The sequence below is a fragment of the Microcaecilia unicolor genome, chromosome 6 (genome assembly GCF_901765095.1).
Source record: "Microcaecilia unicolor chromosome 6, aMicUni1.1, whole genome shotgun sequence".
Lineage (NCBI taxonomy): Eukaryota > Metazoa > Chordata > Amphibia > Gymnophiona > Siphonopidae > Microcaecilia > Microcaecilia unicolor.
The window spans coordinates 211,696,651-211,714,178 of NC_044036.1; the positions used below are offsets into that span (position 1 = coordinate 211,696,651).

The following is a 17,528-nucleotide window of genomic DNA, read 5'->3' on the forward strand; positions in this document are numbered from 1 at the left end:
CAAAAACGAAGGGTTTATCTAGTGTTTTTCACTAAAAATTCCCATTACAGTGTCTGTATGTTAATCTGCATTCAAATAGAGCTCTCTGATTGGATGATCAGCTTCTGTTAGAAATCTGCGGGGAAGGGGAACAGAGTGAGACAGCAACTGACCGTGGGTTTGGCCAAGAGAGACATGCAGCTGTGAGTTCCTGTGTGTGTTGACTGAAATTATAAAAGACTGCCAGATTATGTGGTAAATGAGAAAATATAAATGAAAAGAGGTTGGTGGAGATTGAAGTTTGAGGTTTCTCCAGTGAAAAAGGATCTGAATATTTCAGGATTACTTGAAGTTTATGAAGAATAGAAAAGGGTGAATTTCAGTTTAAGAGTGTTTAAATACTATAAGCTATATAAAGGCTAGGTAGATGTAAGTGACTCCTAAGCAAGGAAACCTTAATATTTGATCTGAAATAAATATTTGATCTGAGATAGTTGATCAGAGACAAATGTTTGATCTGAATTACATCCTTTGGTGCAAAGGAGAATAGAAAAAGAATCTTTGGAAACTAAGAGGACTTTGCTCACATTTTGAATTAGCATACCTTTGAAGTGTTATGAAAATACATTTTGTTTTAATGAAATTGCTAAACTTTAGAGTCAGAGACTTATCAATGAGGGATACATACAGTGCTATTTTTTCCTGAGGTCCGGCTTACTTGCTTGCTCCCTTCTGTTCCTGCTCTGCTAGACGGAGGGGGGGGGGGGGGGCGCCAACTGATAGTCTGCAGGGGGGCACGGCCCTGGCTACAATGTAGTAAATTTAAAATGAATCGGAGAAAATCTTTCTTCACTCAACATGTAATTAAACTCTGGAATTCGTTGCCAGAGAATGTGGTAAAGGCGGTTAGCTTAGTGGAGTTTAAAAAAGGTTTGGACGGCTTCCTAAAGGAAAAGTCCATATACCATTATTAAATGGACTTGGGGAAAATCCACTATTTCTGGGATAAGCAGTATAAAATGTTTTGTACTTTTTGGGATCTTGCCAGGTATTTGTGATCTGGATTGGCCACTGTTGGAAACAGGATGCTGGGCTTGATGGACCTTTGGTCCTTCCCAGTTTGGCAGTACTTATGTAAGGCTCAACGCTCTAATCCCTTCCCTTATCACACCCAATCATTCTTACCTGTATCACATATGCCCAAACATTACATTCAAGCATTCCCCTTCCTTCTACTCACACCCTCCCCTCCCCCCATCTCTCACACCCTCCCTTAGACATCCTCAGACACTCCACTGGATGGCACCAACTCCCCTGAAATAAACACATATCCCCATCCCCCCCCCCCCCCCCTTATCTCACAATCCACATACATACTTCCTAACAAAAAGACTCCATCTGAGCAATTACAATACAGAAACAAACACTTTTTAACCTCCATGAGGGCTCTAGCGCATTCTGACCCTCTCCTATGAAGCAACTGGGCTTCGATGTGGTCCATATCTTCAAAATATTCGAACTCCTCTAGTGCCCAAGTCTTAACTCTGATCCAGTCTATAACAATGATTTGATCCATGCGAACCTTCACCGGCTTAGCCTGCAACAGACATCAACTGAATAAGCTGTGTAGTCCACATATTACTATCCCGCTGTATCTTTACGGCTTAGCTGAAGACGATAGCCCTGCAGAAAAGTTTTAGCCAAATTAGGCGAATCAAAGAAATGGGCTTTGCCCTCCTTGAAAACCTTGAGGCGCGCTGGGTAAAGCAAAGCAAACTGTATATGATGACTGTGGAGTTTTGAGCAAATTGGTGCATATGCCTTTCTTAAGCTCAAGACCCGGGCCGAGAAATCCTGAAAGCACAAAATTGTTTGGTTCTCATACTCTAAAGGGCCCTTCGCTCTAATCTGTCTCAAAATATCCAGCTTATGTGCATAATTCAGGATCTTACATATTACCATCTGAGGACGTTCCTCTGCTGCTCTTTTGGGCCCCAGCCTGTGCACCTGTTCTATGCACAGGGGTCCCGCTGCTGACTGCAGCCACAAAGCAGATATTCAGGTAGGCCCACAAGCTTTAAATTCCCCCTCCGGGAGTGAAAACAACACAGCAGTATTCACTGAGGCAGGCAGGCTCTTCAAGTTATTTGAGAGAATGCAACCAGATTGCTATATATGCTTTGATTTGGAGATAACTCCTCACTCAGGGTGAGCTTCAGAGCTTGAACAGCATTCAAACTAAAGAGAACCTGAAATTTTACAAGTGCTAAAAATAAGTTTTAAAAGTATTTGCATTAAATCTAATTGCAGAATTCAGGTGCTGGGAGTCTGTACTTGGTTGTCATATGCTCAGATTTGTTTAAATCATATGCAAATTAGTCCGTTTTTGGGAAGTTCTGATTTGCATATTTATGGATAAAAATGATTGAAATGTTTCCTTAATGTTAGGTCATGGCTCTGATCAAAAGTGTGATCCAAAAACGAAGGGTTTATCTAGTGTTTTTGACTAAAAATTCCCATTACGGTGTCTGTATGTTAATCTGCATTCAAATAGAGCTTTCTGATTGGATGATCAGCTTCTGTTAGAAATCTGCTGAAGGGAACAGAGTGAGACAGCAACTGACCGTGGGTTTGGCCAAGAGAGACATGCAGCTGTGAGTTCCTGAGTGTGTTGACTGAAATTATAAGAGTGCCTGATTATGTGGTAAATGAGAAAATATGAATGAAAAGAGGTTGGTGGAGATTGAAGTTTGAGGTTTCTCTAGTGAGAATATTTCAGGATTATTTGAAGTTTATGAAGAATAGAAAAGGGTGAATTTCAGTTTAAGAGTGTTTAAATCCTATAAGCTATATAAAGGCTAGGTAGATTTAAGTGACTGTAAGCAAGGATACCTTAATATTTGATCTGAAATAAATATTTGATCTGAGATAGTTGATCAGAGATAAATGTTTGATCTGAATTATATCCTTTGGTGCAAAGGAGATTAGAAAAAGAATCTTTGGAAACTAAGAGGACTTTGCTCACATTTTGAATTAGCATACCTTTGAAGTGTTATGAAAATACATTTTGTTTTAATGAAATTGCTAAACTTTAGAGTCAGAGACTTATCAATGAGGGATACATACAGTGCTATTTTTTCCTGAGGACCGGCTTACTTGCCTGCTCCCTTCTGTTCCTGCTCTGCTAGACGGAGGGGGGGGGGGCGCCAACTGATAGTCTGCAGGGGGGCACCAGAGACCCTTGGCACGGCCCTGCATGTGTTAAGTATGCCCCAGTCCCGCCTTCGCTATGCTTCCGACACGCCCCCATGAACTTTGGTCGTCCCCGCGACGGAAAGCAGTTGAGGACGCCCAAAATCGGCTTTCGATTATGCCAATTTGGGCAACCCTGTGAGAAGGATGCCCATCTTGCGATTTGTGGCGAAAGATGGGCGTCCTTCTCTTTCAAAAATAAGCCTGTGTTACAGATTTAGCTTGTGAAGTAAATTATTGCTGGCTGCATTCTGGGAATATACAGTGATATGAAAGATTTTGCCCCCCTCCTGATTTCTGCTATCATTGCATATATTTCGCACTGAACAGCGTCTGATTTTTAAACAAAATGTAGTATTAGAGAAAGGGAACCTGAGTAAATATATAACATTGAAATGTAAACTAATTAGTGTGACATGTATGCATGCATGTGTTGTATGTAGTATTGTATAGTAACTAAATAAATGTAATTACTGTTCTTAAAGGTTTTGTCACTTTTATATGTAAAGAAGTACAGAAAACATTTGTTACTTTTACCAAAGTAATAATTTCACCAATTTTTACTCAGTTATATCTGGTTTTTGCAGTTAAAAGTAAAAGCAGAAGCAAGACTTAAATGATGATTCCTTGATAATCCAAATGAAACAGCAAAACCTGGAACAGGAGTTTGGTATTTTGCAAATCTCATCACGCAAACAGTGGATCATCTCATCTTATGTTTTGCTGTTCAGTCAATACAGCCCATGAGAACAGTGGAGTTGCCTGTGTTTGTTGAATTGGTTACTGGTCTCCAGCCAAACTGAACAGTGATGAATTAGGTCACTTTGAAGCAGAGATGAAGCTGAAGCTGGTTGCAATTCTTGGTGAAGAGACATATGTCTCTACCACAACAAACTGCTGGTCAGCCCATGGAAAAGTTTACATTGGGCTGACAATCCACTAAATTGATAGTCTGTAAATAAGTAATGCCACACTGGGAAAAGACCAAAGGTCCATCGAGCCCAGCATCCTGTCGACGACAGCGGCCAATCCAGGCCAAGGGCACCTGGCAAGCTTCCCAAACGTACAAACGTTCTATACATGTTATTCCTAGAATTGTTGATTTTTCCCAAGTCCATTTAGTAGTGGTTTATGGACTTGTCCTTTAGGAAACCGTCTAACCCCTTTTTAAACTCTGCCAAGCTGACCGCCTTCAACACGTTCTCCGGCAATGAATTCCAGAGTTTAATTATGCATTGGGTGAAGAAAGATTTTCTCCGATTTGTTTTAAATTTACTACACTGTAGTTTCATCGCATGCCCCCTAGTCCTAGTATTTTTGGAAAGCGTGAACAGACGCTTCACATCCACCTGTTCCACTCCACTCGTTATTTTATATACCTCTATCATGTCTCCCCTCAGCCGTCTCTTCTCCAAGCTGAAAAGCCCTAGCCTCCTTAGTCTTTTTTCATAGGGAAGTCGTCCCATCCCCGCTGTCATTTTAGTCGCCCTTCGCTGCACCTTTTCCAATTCTACTATATCTTTCTTGAGATGCGGCGACCAGAATTGAACACAATACTCCAAGGTGTGGTCGCACCATGGAGCGATACAATGGCATTATAACATCCTCACACCTGTTTTCCATACCTTTCCTAATAATACCCACCATTCTATTAGCTTTCCTAGCCGCAGCAGCACACTGAGCAGAAGATTTCAGTGTATTATCGACGACGACACCCAGATCCCTTTCTTGGTCCGTAACTCCTAACATGAAACCTTGCATGACGTAGCTATAATTCGGGTTCTTTTTTTCCCACATGCATCGCCTTGCACTTGCTCACATTAAACGTCATCTGCCATTTAGCCTTCCAGTCTCTTAAGGTCCTTCTGTAATTTTTCACAATCCTGTCGCGAGTTAACGACTTTGAATAACTTTGTGTCATCAGCAAATGTAATTACCTCGCTAGTTACTCCCATCTCTAAATCATTTATAAATAGTTAAAAAGCAGCGGTCCTAGCACAGACCCCTGAGGAACCCCACTAACTACCCTTCTCCATTGTGAATACTGTCCATTTAACCCCACTCTCTGTTTCCTATCCTTCAACCAGTTTTTAATCCACAATAGGACATTTCCTCCTATCCCATGACCCTCCAATTTCCTCTGTAGCCTTTCATGAGGTACCTTGTCAAACCAGGGGCATAGCCAGACACTCAATTTTGGGTGGGCCTGGGCCCAAAATGGGTGGACAGAAGAACTCCACTCTATCCCACAGTGATTTGGTCTCTCCCTCTCTTGCCTGCATGCCATATGGTCTCTCAAGCATCCCCCCTCCCACGCATACCTTTTAAATAGATTTTCACCGGAGTGAGCAGCAACTAATACACACTGCTCATGTTCGCCCCATAGCCTTCCCTCTGATGCAACTTCCTGTTTCTGCATAGGTGGGAATACATCAGAGGGAAGGCTGTGGGGCCAGTGCACAGTATGTATCAGTCGCTGCTCAATGCAGGCAAAGATCTGCTATTTACAAGGTATGCAGGAGGGACAGTTGTTGGGAGTGTTCAGGTGGTGTGGCTTGGAGATCCCTGACTGCCAAATCATAGATGTGCTGCTACTGGGTGGGCCTGGGCCCACCCGAGCCTACCCTTGGCTACGCCACTGTGTTAAACGCCTTTTGAAAATCCAGATACACAATCTCAACCGGCTCCCCTTTGTCCACATGTTTGTTCACTCCTTCAAAGAATTGAAGTAAATTGGTCAGGCAAGATTTCCCCACACAAAAGCCATGCTGACTTGGTCTCAGTAATCCATGTCCTTGGATGTGCTCTGTAATTTTGTTTTTGATAATAGCCTCTACCATTTTCTGCTTGTTTGGCCTTAAAGATTTCCAGACATTTAATGTTCTTGCATCATTTCTTGAAGATATTAAAACAGAGTTTGCCATCAGATGAAAAATTGTTAGAAAAACAACAATGATTCCAAATTTGTGAAAGCTTTCTCTGTAATTGGACAGCATGACAATGAATTTGAAGATGCAAGTGAGGAGTTATACAGCACTACTTTTAATGCAGATGATAATGATAATGATAACAATGATGATAAAGCATTCTTTGTTATGTGGAAGTCAAGTGTTTTGGACAGAGATTCCCTTGATCAACACCTGCTGACCTTTTCAGAAGACATCAGTAGTTTTTCAGCCTGGTCTGATTTGAAGGAATTTTTTTTTTTTTATCAGATTGAACATGCCACTTCCTGCCAGTGCAGTTGTTGAACACCTTTTTAGCAATGCTGTATTAATGGCTCATAAGTGCACTCGCATGAGTGACTGTCATTTTTAAAATTTAGTTTTACTAAAAGCAAAGTGGATTGAATACTAAAGCAATAAGGTTTATGGGATAAAAACATTAACAATAGTTGCATTCATTGTAGTTGCGATATGAGAATGGTATGGGATTTGCGTTACAAGACGTATGAGGAGAAACTTGCTGAGCTGAACATGTATACCCTGGAGGAAAGGAGAGGTGATATGATACAGACTTTCAAATATTTGAAAGGTATTAATCCGCAAATGAACCTTTTCTGTAGATGGGAAGGCGGTAGAACTAGAGGACATGAAATGAGATTGAAGGGGGCAGACTCAAGAAAAATGTCAGGAAGTTTTTTTTTTTCACGGAGAGAGCGGTGGATACTTGGAATGCCCTCCCGCGGGAGGTGGTGGAGATGAAAACAGTAACGGAATTCAAACATGCGTGGGATAAACATAAAGGAATCCTGTTCAGAAGGAAGGGATCCTCAGAAGCTTAGCCGAGATTGGGTGGCGGGGCTGGTATTTGGGAGGCAGGGCACGGGCAGACTTTTACGGTCTGTGCCATGAAAATGGCAGATACAAATCAAGGTAAGGTATACACAAAAAGTAGCACATTTGAGTTTATCTTGTTGGGCAGACTGGATGGACCGTGCAGGTCTTTTTCTGCCATCATCTACTATGTACTATGTTACTTTACTTTTTACTCAAAAAGTATTATATCAGGCAACAACGTTTTTACTCAAGTACATTTTTAAATGTATTCTTCACAGGAGCGGACAAAAATTTTTTACATCACTGTGGGCCTCTTTTACTAAACTGTGCTAGCAGTTCCTGTGTGGCAAATGCGATGCAGCACATTGAAACTGAATGGGCTGCGGCGCATTTGCCTTGCTGGGAATCGCTAGCGCAGTTTAGTAAAAGAAGCCCTGTATTTACTATTTTTTTACAACTTTGTTGTATTTTTCTATGTTTAAACTGCTGCTGTAATAAGTAGTCTGTTGTATGGGCGATCCATAAATATGTATAAATAAATAAATTCAAATTGTTCCAAGTCTGGCTCCTAGATCCTAAGAAAATTTGTCAAAGTCTGTATTAGGTTATATACTGCAGTCTTGTCCAACCTATGGCCCACCTGTCCCATCAAGTGCTTTTATCTGGCCCTTGGAAGCTTGGCAATTCTTGTGTTTACAGTAGGATTTGTGGTTCCCCACCATGACTCAGCTCTCTGTGGCTCAAGCTTCCAGAGAGGCAAGTCATAGCGGGGAAGCAGGAATCCCACTGTTTTCTTCTGCAGCCAAAGCCAAGTGAGGGAAAGAAAATTGGGTGAAGGCTGGGGGGAGGGAGTTATATTAGTGAGAGAAACTGGGTGGAGTTATGTGAGTGAGAGAAAAATTGGGTGAAGGCTGAGGGGGGGTGTTTACATGAGCAAGAGTGAGACTGGGTGAAAGCTGGAGAGGGGATGATGCACCACCATATTTTGGCCCTTTTTGATGAAACATGCAGCAAAATACAACAGTTCATGTTTTGGCTGTCTGAATGTTATAAAATATAAATTCCTTGTCATCAAGCAGATGAATCCATTACGAATGGGTTGTGTCCACCTACCAGCAGGGGGAGATAGAGAGCACTGAAAAACCATTGTGCCTCTTGGCCAGCTAGCTCCATCTGCCTCCCAGTATTCTCTATCTCTCCAGCAGGGTTGGACGCAGCTTATTCAGCTCCTTCAAAAATCTGCCTTGGGTGACTCCTGGGCTTTTGCCAGTTGTAGCAGGGGTGTTGTGGCTATTGCAGCTTCACTTTAAAGGCACATAGGTTAGCCCTTTCCCCGCCTTACCCTTCCCCCTATGTGGATGCAGGCATATAGGTTTGCCCTGTCCCTGCCTTTCCCACACTCTTCTATGTGGATGCAGGCACATTGGTATGTCCTTTCCCTGCCTTTCCCACACTCTTCTATGTGGATGCAGGCACATTGGTTCGTCCTTTCCCTGCCTTTCCCACTCTCCTGGACCTCCAGAGTGCCTCTAACTTTCCTCACAGCATTAAAAAAAAAAAAACGTGACGTGCTTGTTAGCGCTGCGATTCTGAGGCTTCCTTCTGTCTGTGCACCGTGACCGGAGCTCTGTGACTTGGTCCGGTGAGGTAAGAAAGTCTTGTAGCTCCTCCGGGGAGGGCCTGCGATCAGGATGTTTTGGCGCAAATCCGCCATTTTGAAATTTTCCGCCGTTTTCAGCGATGGCTGCGGAGTTTGTTAAGCGCTGTTCACGTGGCAAACACAGATCTGCAGCGGGGCTCTGTAAATCATGCTCTTCAGACATCAGGGCCGACCCGAGCATGGCGAGCGAGGTTTCTTCCCGCTCAGTGGAGCTGGCAGCAGACGCCATCTTGGATGCGCCACATGGCTCAATCCTCGCAGGAGCGGAGGGGTCTGAGGCCGAAGGGGAGCCTCAGGTGGAGGCTACCAGAGGAGCTGTTTACCCCGGATTGGAACCGGGAGGCCAGGGTGAGCCTTTCTCCCCTGAGTTTGTGTTGCTTTTACATAAAGCGTTCATGTTAAAAAGAGCTCTGCTGCAGATGTCTGACTCTGCGTTGCTACCTGGTTCCCCTCCGGTGGAGACCGGCCCGGGATTGCCGTCGGGGTTTTTTCCCCAGACAGTTGGCCGCAAGACAAGCGCAGAAGGGTAAATTCCCCTTCAGAGAGTGGCGCTCCCCCCCTCCCCCCCCCCCCCCCCCCCCCCCCGTGGTCAGGCTGTGGGGATTCTGAGGGGTCTGGCAGGCCGTGGTCTGAAGAGCCAGAGGAAAGGTGTAGGATTGCCACTGGATCCGGATGATCTCACTGCGGTTAGGATTTTCCACCGCGAGGAGCTGCCAGCGCTTATTTCTGATGCCTTACAGGCTCTCTCTATTGAAGATCCTGTGATGGGCGAAGCCTCCTCTGGTAATCCGAGAATGGCAAGTACTAAGAAGCCTGTTCGAGCCTTTCCTTTGCATGACTCCATCCAAGAGCTTTAGGCTCAATGGGCTGACCCTGAGGGCCCTTTGAAAGTTGCCAGGGCAATGGGGCACTTATACCCTCTCAGTGAGGAGCACTTGGCACGCTTGGCCATGCCTAAAGTGGATGCCCTAGGCACGGCTGTGACAAAGACTACCCTCCCAGTAGGGAGGGGTCGCCCTGAAGGACATGCAGGACCGACGTCTGGAATCAGCAATCAAACGGTCCTTTGAGATTTCAGGCCTAGCCTTACGGGCATCTGTGTGCAGTTGTTATGCTGCTGGAGCCTGCCTCGCTTGGTTGCAACAGGCAGAGCAGAGCCCCTTGCGGAGGTGGCACCGCGGATGGATTCGGTCTTGTCATTTTTGTCTGACGCCCTCTATGATCTGGTCAGAGCTTCGGCTAAACAGATGGCTGTGGCGGTGGCCGCTCGCTGCCTTCTATGGCTACGGCATTGGGCGGCTGACATGGCCTCTAAGCAAAGGCTGGTGGAGTTGCCCTTCTAGGGCCTTCTCCTATTTGGTGAGGAGTTTGAGAAAATTGTTAAAGGCCTGGGGGAAACTAAACCCCAGTGCTTACCCGAGGATAGGCCGCGGCCTTCTTCCAAGGGTCAGGCGGTTCCCTCCTCTTCCAGACCTCGCTTCCGTGAAGCTAGAAGGTACAGCCTGGGGTGTTCTGCTGGGTTTACTTCACATGCCCACTTTCAGCAAAGGAACTCCTTTTGCTCGAACAAACGTTCCGCAGCGGCCGGCTCAAGGCCTGGAGTTCTTGGGTGACCCTCTCACTGATGGTGCGCCGGCCCTCTCCTCTATTCCTGCAGTTGGAGGACGTCTTTCCCTCTTTCTCAAGGAATGGGTCAAGATTACCTCAGATCAGTGGGTTTTGAACCTGATCAGAGATGGCTACAGATTAGAATTCAATGCCCCGGTGAGAGACGTGTTTGTGGAGTCCCGATGTGGCTCTGCTGTCAAACGGGCGGCGGTAGAGGAGACCTTGCAAGGCTTGTTGCACCTCAGAGCGGTGGTCCCTGTGCCTCCTGCCAAGATCGGCTAAGGTCGTTACTCCATTTACTTTGTGGTGCCGCAAAAAGGAGGGTCTTTTCGGCTCATACTCGACTTAAAGGAAGTCAACAAGTCACTAAGAGTGCAGCATTTTTGCATGGAAACCCTGCACTCTTTCATGGCGGTGGTACAGCCAGGAGAGTTTCTCACGTCTCTGGACCTGAAAGAAGCTTACTTGCACATTCCTATTTGGCCCCCGCACCACCGGTTTCTCTGGTTTGCGATGTTGGGAAAACATTTCCAGTTTTGGGCCTTGCCTTTTGGCCTCGCCACAGCTCCCCGAACCTTTTTCCAAGGTAATGGTGGTAGTAGCTGCCTTTCTCAGGCGAGAGGGTATCCGGGTTCACCAGTACCTCGACGACTGGCTCATCAGAGCGGACTCTGCAGAAGAGAGTCATCATGTAACAGCCAGAGTGGTCTCAGTACTTAAATCTCTGGGCTGGGTCGTCAATATACCCAAAGTCACCTGACCCCCTTCACTCTCTAGAATGTTTGGGGTCCGGTTTGACACAGCCTCGGGGTTTGTCTTTCTACCCGAGCAAAGGCGGTGCAAGCTTCAGAACCAGGTCCATCTGCTCCTGAGGATGCCTCGCCCGCGAACTTGGGAAATAGTCCAGCTATTGGGGTCGATGTCAGCCACCTTGGAAGTGGTGCCATGGGCGAGAGCACACCTAAGACCTCTGCAGTGTTCCCTGCTTCAATGATGGTCTCCAATATCTCAGGATTACCAGCGCAATCTTGTGGCTCCCTGCAGCCCAGCTCAGTATGGAATGGTGGCTCTCAGACAGCATGCTGCGGCGAGGAATGCCGCTAGCGCTTCCCAATTGGTGCCTGGTGGTAACAGATGCTAGCCTGTAGGGCTGGGGGCACATTGCCTGGGAAGGCATGCCCAGGGTCTCTGGACACCCGAGGAGTCGGAGTGGTCCATTAATCGCTTGGAGTTCAAAGCGATATTCCAGGCGCTTCTGGCCTTTCACACGACCCTGGAGGGGACTGGCTGTCAGAGTTCTGTTGGACAATACGACAGCAGTGGCCTACATAAATCGACAAGGTGGCACTCAGTGCAGGGCACTGGCTGCGCAGGCCAGATTTGCCACAGGGCCAAGCTACATCTGCAGTTTCTGTCAGCAGCTCGCATTGCAGGTCAGAGCAACGTGCAAACCGATTATCTAAGCAGGCATCAAATCAACCCAGCGGAGTGGGAATTGGCAGACGAAGTGTTTTCAGATCTGTGCCAAATGGGGGATGCCCGTAGCGGATCTTATGGCGTCAAGCGCAAATGCCAAAGTCCCGTGCTTTACAGCAGACGGAGAGATCCTCGCTCGGCAGGGTTGGATGCCTGGCTCAACCTTGGCCTCAGGGACTCCTGTATGTGGTCTGTTCTGGGCCCTTGATAGGGCGAGTACTCCTGCGGATTCTGCTACATCAAGGAGAGGTGATTCTCATTGTCCCAGATTGGCCCAGGCGGCCATGGTATGCGGACCTCCGGCGGATGCTGGTGGAGGCTCCCCTTCCTTTGCGTCTGGTACCAAACCTGTTTTCACAGGGGCCGGTAACCATGGAGGACGACTGCCGCTTTGGTCTTACGGCATTGGCTCTTGAGAGGGCGCAATTGAGAGACAAGGGCTATTCCAACAAGGTCATCTCCACTCTCCTTCAGGCCTGCAAGCGTTCCACTTCCGTTGCCTATGCTCGGATTTGGCACCAGTTTAAGGCTTGGTGTGCTGCTAAAGCGATTACACCCATGCGGGTTTCTGTCTCGCCGATACTTGACTTTTTGCAGGATGGTTTACAAAAAGGCTTGGCCTATAATTCCCTGCGTGTTCAAGTGGCAGCCTTAGCATGTTTCGGGGGAAGGTGGTTGGCCTCTCCCTGGCTGCTTATCCGGAGGTGGCACGGTTTCTTAGAGGGGTGCTTCGGCTCTGTCCTCCCGTGCAGGCTCCGTGTCTGGCCTGGAACCTGGGGTTAGTTTTAAAGGCCCTTCAGTGTTCGCCCTTTGAGCCGCTTAGGCGAGCTTCGGAGAAGGATGTGACCCTAAAGACAGTCTTTTTGGTGGCCATTACTTTGGTGAGATGGGTGTCTGAGCTCCAGGCGCTGTCCTGTCGAGACCCATTTCTGCATTTGGACCTTCTAGATGTGCGAAGGGCTCTGTTGCAGTATCTGCGCATGTCAAGTGCTTTCAGGGCCTTTGATCACCTTTTTGTTTTGTTGTCAGGTCCTTGCAGAGGACCTGACAACCAGCGTCTAAGCTACTCTGGCTCGTTGGCTCAAAGAAGCTATTTTTTTCAGCATATCTGCTATCTGGCCGGCCTCCGCCTGAAGCCTTTAAGGCACATTCCACAAGAGCGATTTCCTCTTCTTGTGCTGAAACTGGAGCACTCTCTCTTCAAGAGATATGCAGTGCAGCAACATGGGCTTCTAAGCTCTCATTTGCCCGACATTTCAGGTTGGATGTGGCAGCCAGGAGGGATGCGCATTTTGGAGCACAAGTGCTGGCGCGTGGTGTGGCCTGTTCCCACCCTATCTAGGGATTGCTTTGATACATCCCATTCGTAATGGATTCATCTGCTTGATGACAAGGAAAGGAAAATTAGGTTCTTACCTTGGTAATTTTCTTTCCTTTAGTCATAGCAGATGAATCCATGAGCCCGCCCTGATTGATTGATTGATTGATTGATTGATGTTGTTTTGGGTTCAGTTTTTCCTGTAGATATGATCCCTCATTGGGCGAAGTTGGAAAACAGTCTTCAGGATTTCTGTTCTGTTACAGGAGGTTGAGTTCGTCCCTCCTTTGAATTACTGCTCCGGTTCTGGGGCATTCGTTCGCTGTGAGGAAAGTTCATGTTATTCTACTTTGTGGTGTAACACTGCTTTGGAAGCTTCAAATACTGAGAGGCAGATGGAGCTAGCTGGCCAAGAGGCACTATGGTTTTTCAGTGCTCTCTATCTCCCCCTGCTGGTCGGTGGACACAACCCATTCATAATGGATTCATTTGCTATGACTAAAGGAAAGAAAATTACCATGGTAAGAAAATGAATTCAGGAATATGCAAAACATATTCTAAAAATATACTTTAATTCTTGAAGAGTTTAAGACCTATGAACCTTTCTAAAAGAAATGCAGTCTTGTGCAGTTTGTGGTAGTGAGGAGACTGACCTTAAGCATTGTCTGAGGTAGTCAAGTTTTTCCTCTTTATTTATATGAAATATAGTGCATATCAGAGGTGAGTTTAGAGGGGATAATCACCATTTTATACATGTAAAAATGATCTTCATTTGTTAATATCTATTCCTAGATCAGTAGTGGTTTTAGAACAGGCATTTCTTATGTAGAAGTAGCAGCAAGGAAAGCTGTTTTGCAAAGTATATATGTATTCTGTATTTTATGATGGGAATACAGGTATACCCCCCCCCCCCCCCAAAAAAAAAAAAAAAATTCCATGCTGACATTTACACTTGCTTTCAGTCATGTGTAACTGTCAGTTAACTTCTTGTTTAGAGCTTGCTTGAGTTTTGGAGGAGAACTTCAGGGCGAAACTGTACTTCTCTCTTATGTGTTCAAAAGCACCTCAGAATGCCGAAAGTTTGCATTTCAGTTCACAGTTTAGCTCTCCTCCATATGGTTTTTAAAAATCTGATATCTACATATATATGCTGCACCATTTATACCTGTGTTAGTACTTAAATGTGCATAACCTGAATAATGCTGCTCTTTTACTTCATTTGGTTTTTTTTAATGTATGCTTTTCTAAAATGGCTTTTTCTAATCTTATTTAAATATATGTTGTCAGTAGTGTTGTTGTTGTGTTTTGTTGTTTTTGGGTTTTTTTTTGCTGTGCTATGTATGTTTTTTATAAAAGGATTTGACTTCACTGGCTTTTTATAAATTGCTGTCACAATTTGCATGCATGGACCTAAACAGCTTTTTTTCTGACCTAGACAAAGTTACCCTCATAGTCTTATTTTAAGTGTAGTAATTTGTATTTGATCTGGATACCTTGTGTCATCTGTATGTTTTCCTGTTATTACAGGATTTTGTTAACAATAAGAATGAAGTTGAGATTGTTGACCTGGGATGTGAAGGACACTTTAGTTCGACTTCAGTGCTCTGTGGGGGAGCAATATTCTGCTGTGGCCAAGAGTTTTGGAATTCAGTTGGATCCTAAGGTGCTTGAAAACTCCTTTCATAAAGCATACAGAACTCAAAGCAAACTATTCCCTAACTATGGACTGGACAAAGGGCTCGGCTCCCAACAGTGGTGGGCAGATGTTGTCAAGCAAACATTCAGGCACTGTGGAATCAATGAAGACTGTGCCCTCAGTTCCATAGCAGAACATCTATACAGAGACTACTCAATGATGAAGAACTGGGAAGTTCTTCCTGGTGTGCAAGAGACCTTATACCAGTGCCGTCAGCTTGGTCTTCGTTTGGCAGTGATATCCAACTTTGATCGGCGTTTAAACCAGGTTCTTGAACATTGTAAACTTGGACACCATTTTGAATTTATACTGACTTCTGAAATGGCTGGTGTCGCTAAACCAGATGTACGAATTTTCCAGAAAGCTCTGTTCATGGCTAAAGTGATGCCACAGCACTCAGCCCACATTGGTGACAATTATATAAATGATTATTTGGGAGCCAGAGATGCAGGAATGCAGAGTTACCTAATTCAGCAAGATGGATATCATGATAGTTATGAAAGACATGTGCCAAAAAAACATATCCTTCAGTCTCCTTGCCATGTATTGACCATTCTTGAAAGAGCATAAAGTTGACACAACAGCTCAACTTTGCTGCAAATGCTTATGCACCTGATACAATGGAGTGGAAAAGTAGTTTAGAATTTGAAGAAGGAGGTAGTGAACCTGGGAAACAAAGGTTGAAATCCCGCTTCTTCCATTGATACAACATTTGTGATCTTGAACAAGTCACTTCACTTTCTATTTCATCAAGTATAACTAGATTGTATGCCCATTTGTCAGGGAAATAACACCCTAAATATGTGACTTCCCTTGAGCTCAGATTTGGAAAAGGAGAGAAATAAATCTAAACTCCAAATCCATGTTCTGATAGTAGGTTTGTGTAGGGCTAATATGTAGCATTATGTATTTTATGGAAAAAGTAATCAAAGATTTCTTCCATTAAAAAATACCTATTTCAAGAAATGAGTTGTTTTATTAATTCCCAATTAATATTGAAACACAATAGTAGTAGTAGTGTTTTTTTTTTTTTTGTTTTACATTATTTCATAGTAAATACAAAATTATTAAAGGATAGTGCTTATGTTTTGGGGCAGGAGTATGATATCTAGGACAAATTCCACTTCTGTAAAAGATAAGATATTCTTCTGAATGGGACTCTGTAATGCATCAAGTCCAGCTGCCCCAAACATAGTAGTGAAGGCAACCAGCTTCAAGGTGTACAAGAAACTAGAAAGTACTCTGATTTTTAAAATATGTACTTTGGCATTCTAATAATTATGAATATAAATACAAAGGTTTTTGTGTTGATTCTCCTCAGAACTCCATGCAGGTATCATACTGATATGTGAAAAATGTAGGGCTGCACATTGATTCAAAATTGAAATCACATAACCGTGATTAAAAATTTTAATCGCACAGTTGATTGCATGAAGCGTCCTCCCCTCCCATTTCTTCCTGTACTGTGCAGAATATAGACAACAGAAGTAAATTTCAGAATTGACAGGTTTCAATTACTAAACTGAAACAAAATCATTTTCATACTTTTGTTTGGTTATTTTCTAATCATCTTGTTCCCCGTCTCTGGTTCTGCTTCCCTCTCTGTGTGCTTTGAACTTTGTTTCCACGGCTCCCTGTCCATTCACTATTTCTTTTCTCTCCTCCTTCACTCCCTGCCCTATATCCATCTTTCACATCCAGCTTTCTGTCTTAAATCTATCTAGTTGCCAGCTCTTCCCTTTCCTTCATCCATGGGGCGGCATCTCCTCCTTTCTCTCCTGTTCCCTCCCATCTATGTGTATTTTCCCTCTCTTCCCTTCTCTTACCTTCTGTTCATGTCAGAGGCGTAGCCACGGGTGGGCCTGGGCCCACCCATTTGGGGTCAGGCCCGCCCAGCAGCACAGCGATTCCGGAGGCTCCGGTCCCCATCATCGTCCCTTCCCATGTGGTGTGCCGCAACTTTCATCCCCATCTTCCCTCACCCTCGCAGGCCCGCCCAGCAGCGATTCCGAACGCAGGCAGCTCCTTCGGCTTGCACACGCTGCCTGCTGGCTGCCGCTCAAATCTCCTTGCAGCTACTAAGCAGCAGCGCTAACCCGGAAGCCTCACCTCTGAGCTTCCGGGTTAGCACTGCTGATTAGTAGCTGCAAGGAGATTTGAGCGGCAGCCGGCAGGCAGCTTGTGCGAGCCGAAGGAGCTGCCTGCGATCGGAATCGCTGCTGGGCGGGCCTGCGAGGGTGAGGGAAGATGGGGGTGAAGTTGTGGCACGCCATGGGGGAAGGGATGATGGGGAAAAGATGTTGGATGGGGGAGAGAAGACAGGGACAGCAGCTGCACGGGGGGGGGTGGGGGGGGGAAGAAGATGGAAGGAAAGATGCTCCACAGGGAGGAGGGAAGATGGAATGGTGGGGGAGAAGCTGCATGGGGAAGAAGGGAGAGATCCAGTAAAGGGGTGGAGGGGTCAGGAAGGGAGAAGCCTTGGCTGCATATGAGGTGGAGGAGAGGGAGACATGCTGCATAGAGGTGGTGAGAGGGGGAGAAATGTTAAACATAGGGGTGGAGAGGAGGGCAAAATGGTGGGCATAGGGGTGGAGGGAAGGGAGAAATGTTAGACATGCTGGTAGAGGGGATGAAGGTAGATATGCTGTATGGGAAGGGGAGAGAGATGTTGGACAGTGGCATAGGCGTAGTTTGACTGTTTCATTTGGGGGGGCAAAGAATGGGCGGAGCATATTAGCATATCATTTGCATATATAAATA

The 17,528-nt window shown here is 45.4% G+C and overlaps 1 protein-coding gene across 2 annotated transcripts in view; it reads left to right on the top strand.

The window, feature by feature from the left end:
- Positions 1-16,144, top strand: part of HDHD3 (haloacid dehalogenase like hydrolase domain containing 3) — a 56,953-nt gene extending 40,809 nt beyond the window's left edge. For both annotated transcript variants that reach the window (XM_030207151.1, XM_030207152.1), the window contains exon 2: positions 14,600-16,144. In XM_030207151.1, the coding sequence (XP_030063011.1) occupies positions 14,619-15,338 (720 nt within the window). In that variant the 5' untranslated portion in view covers positions 14,600-14,618 and the 3' untranslated portion in view covers positions 15,339-16,144. The remainder of the gene's footprint in view (positions 1-14,599) is intronic.
- The last annotated feature ends 1,384 nt before the right edge of the window (positions 16,145-17,528 follow it).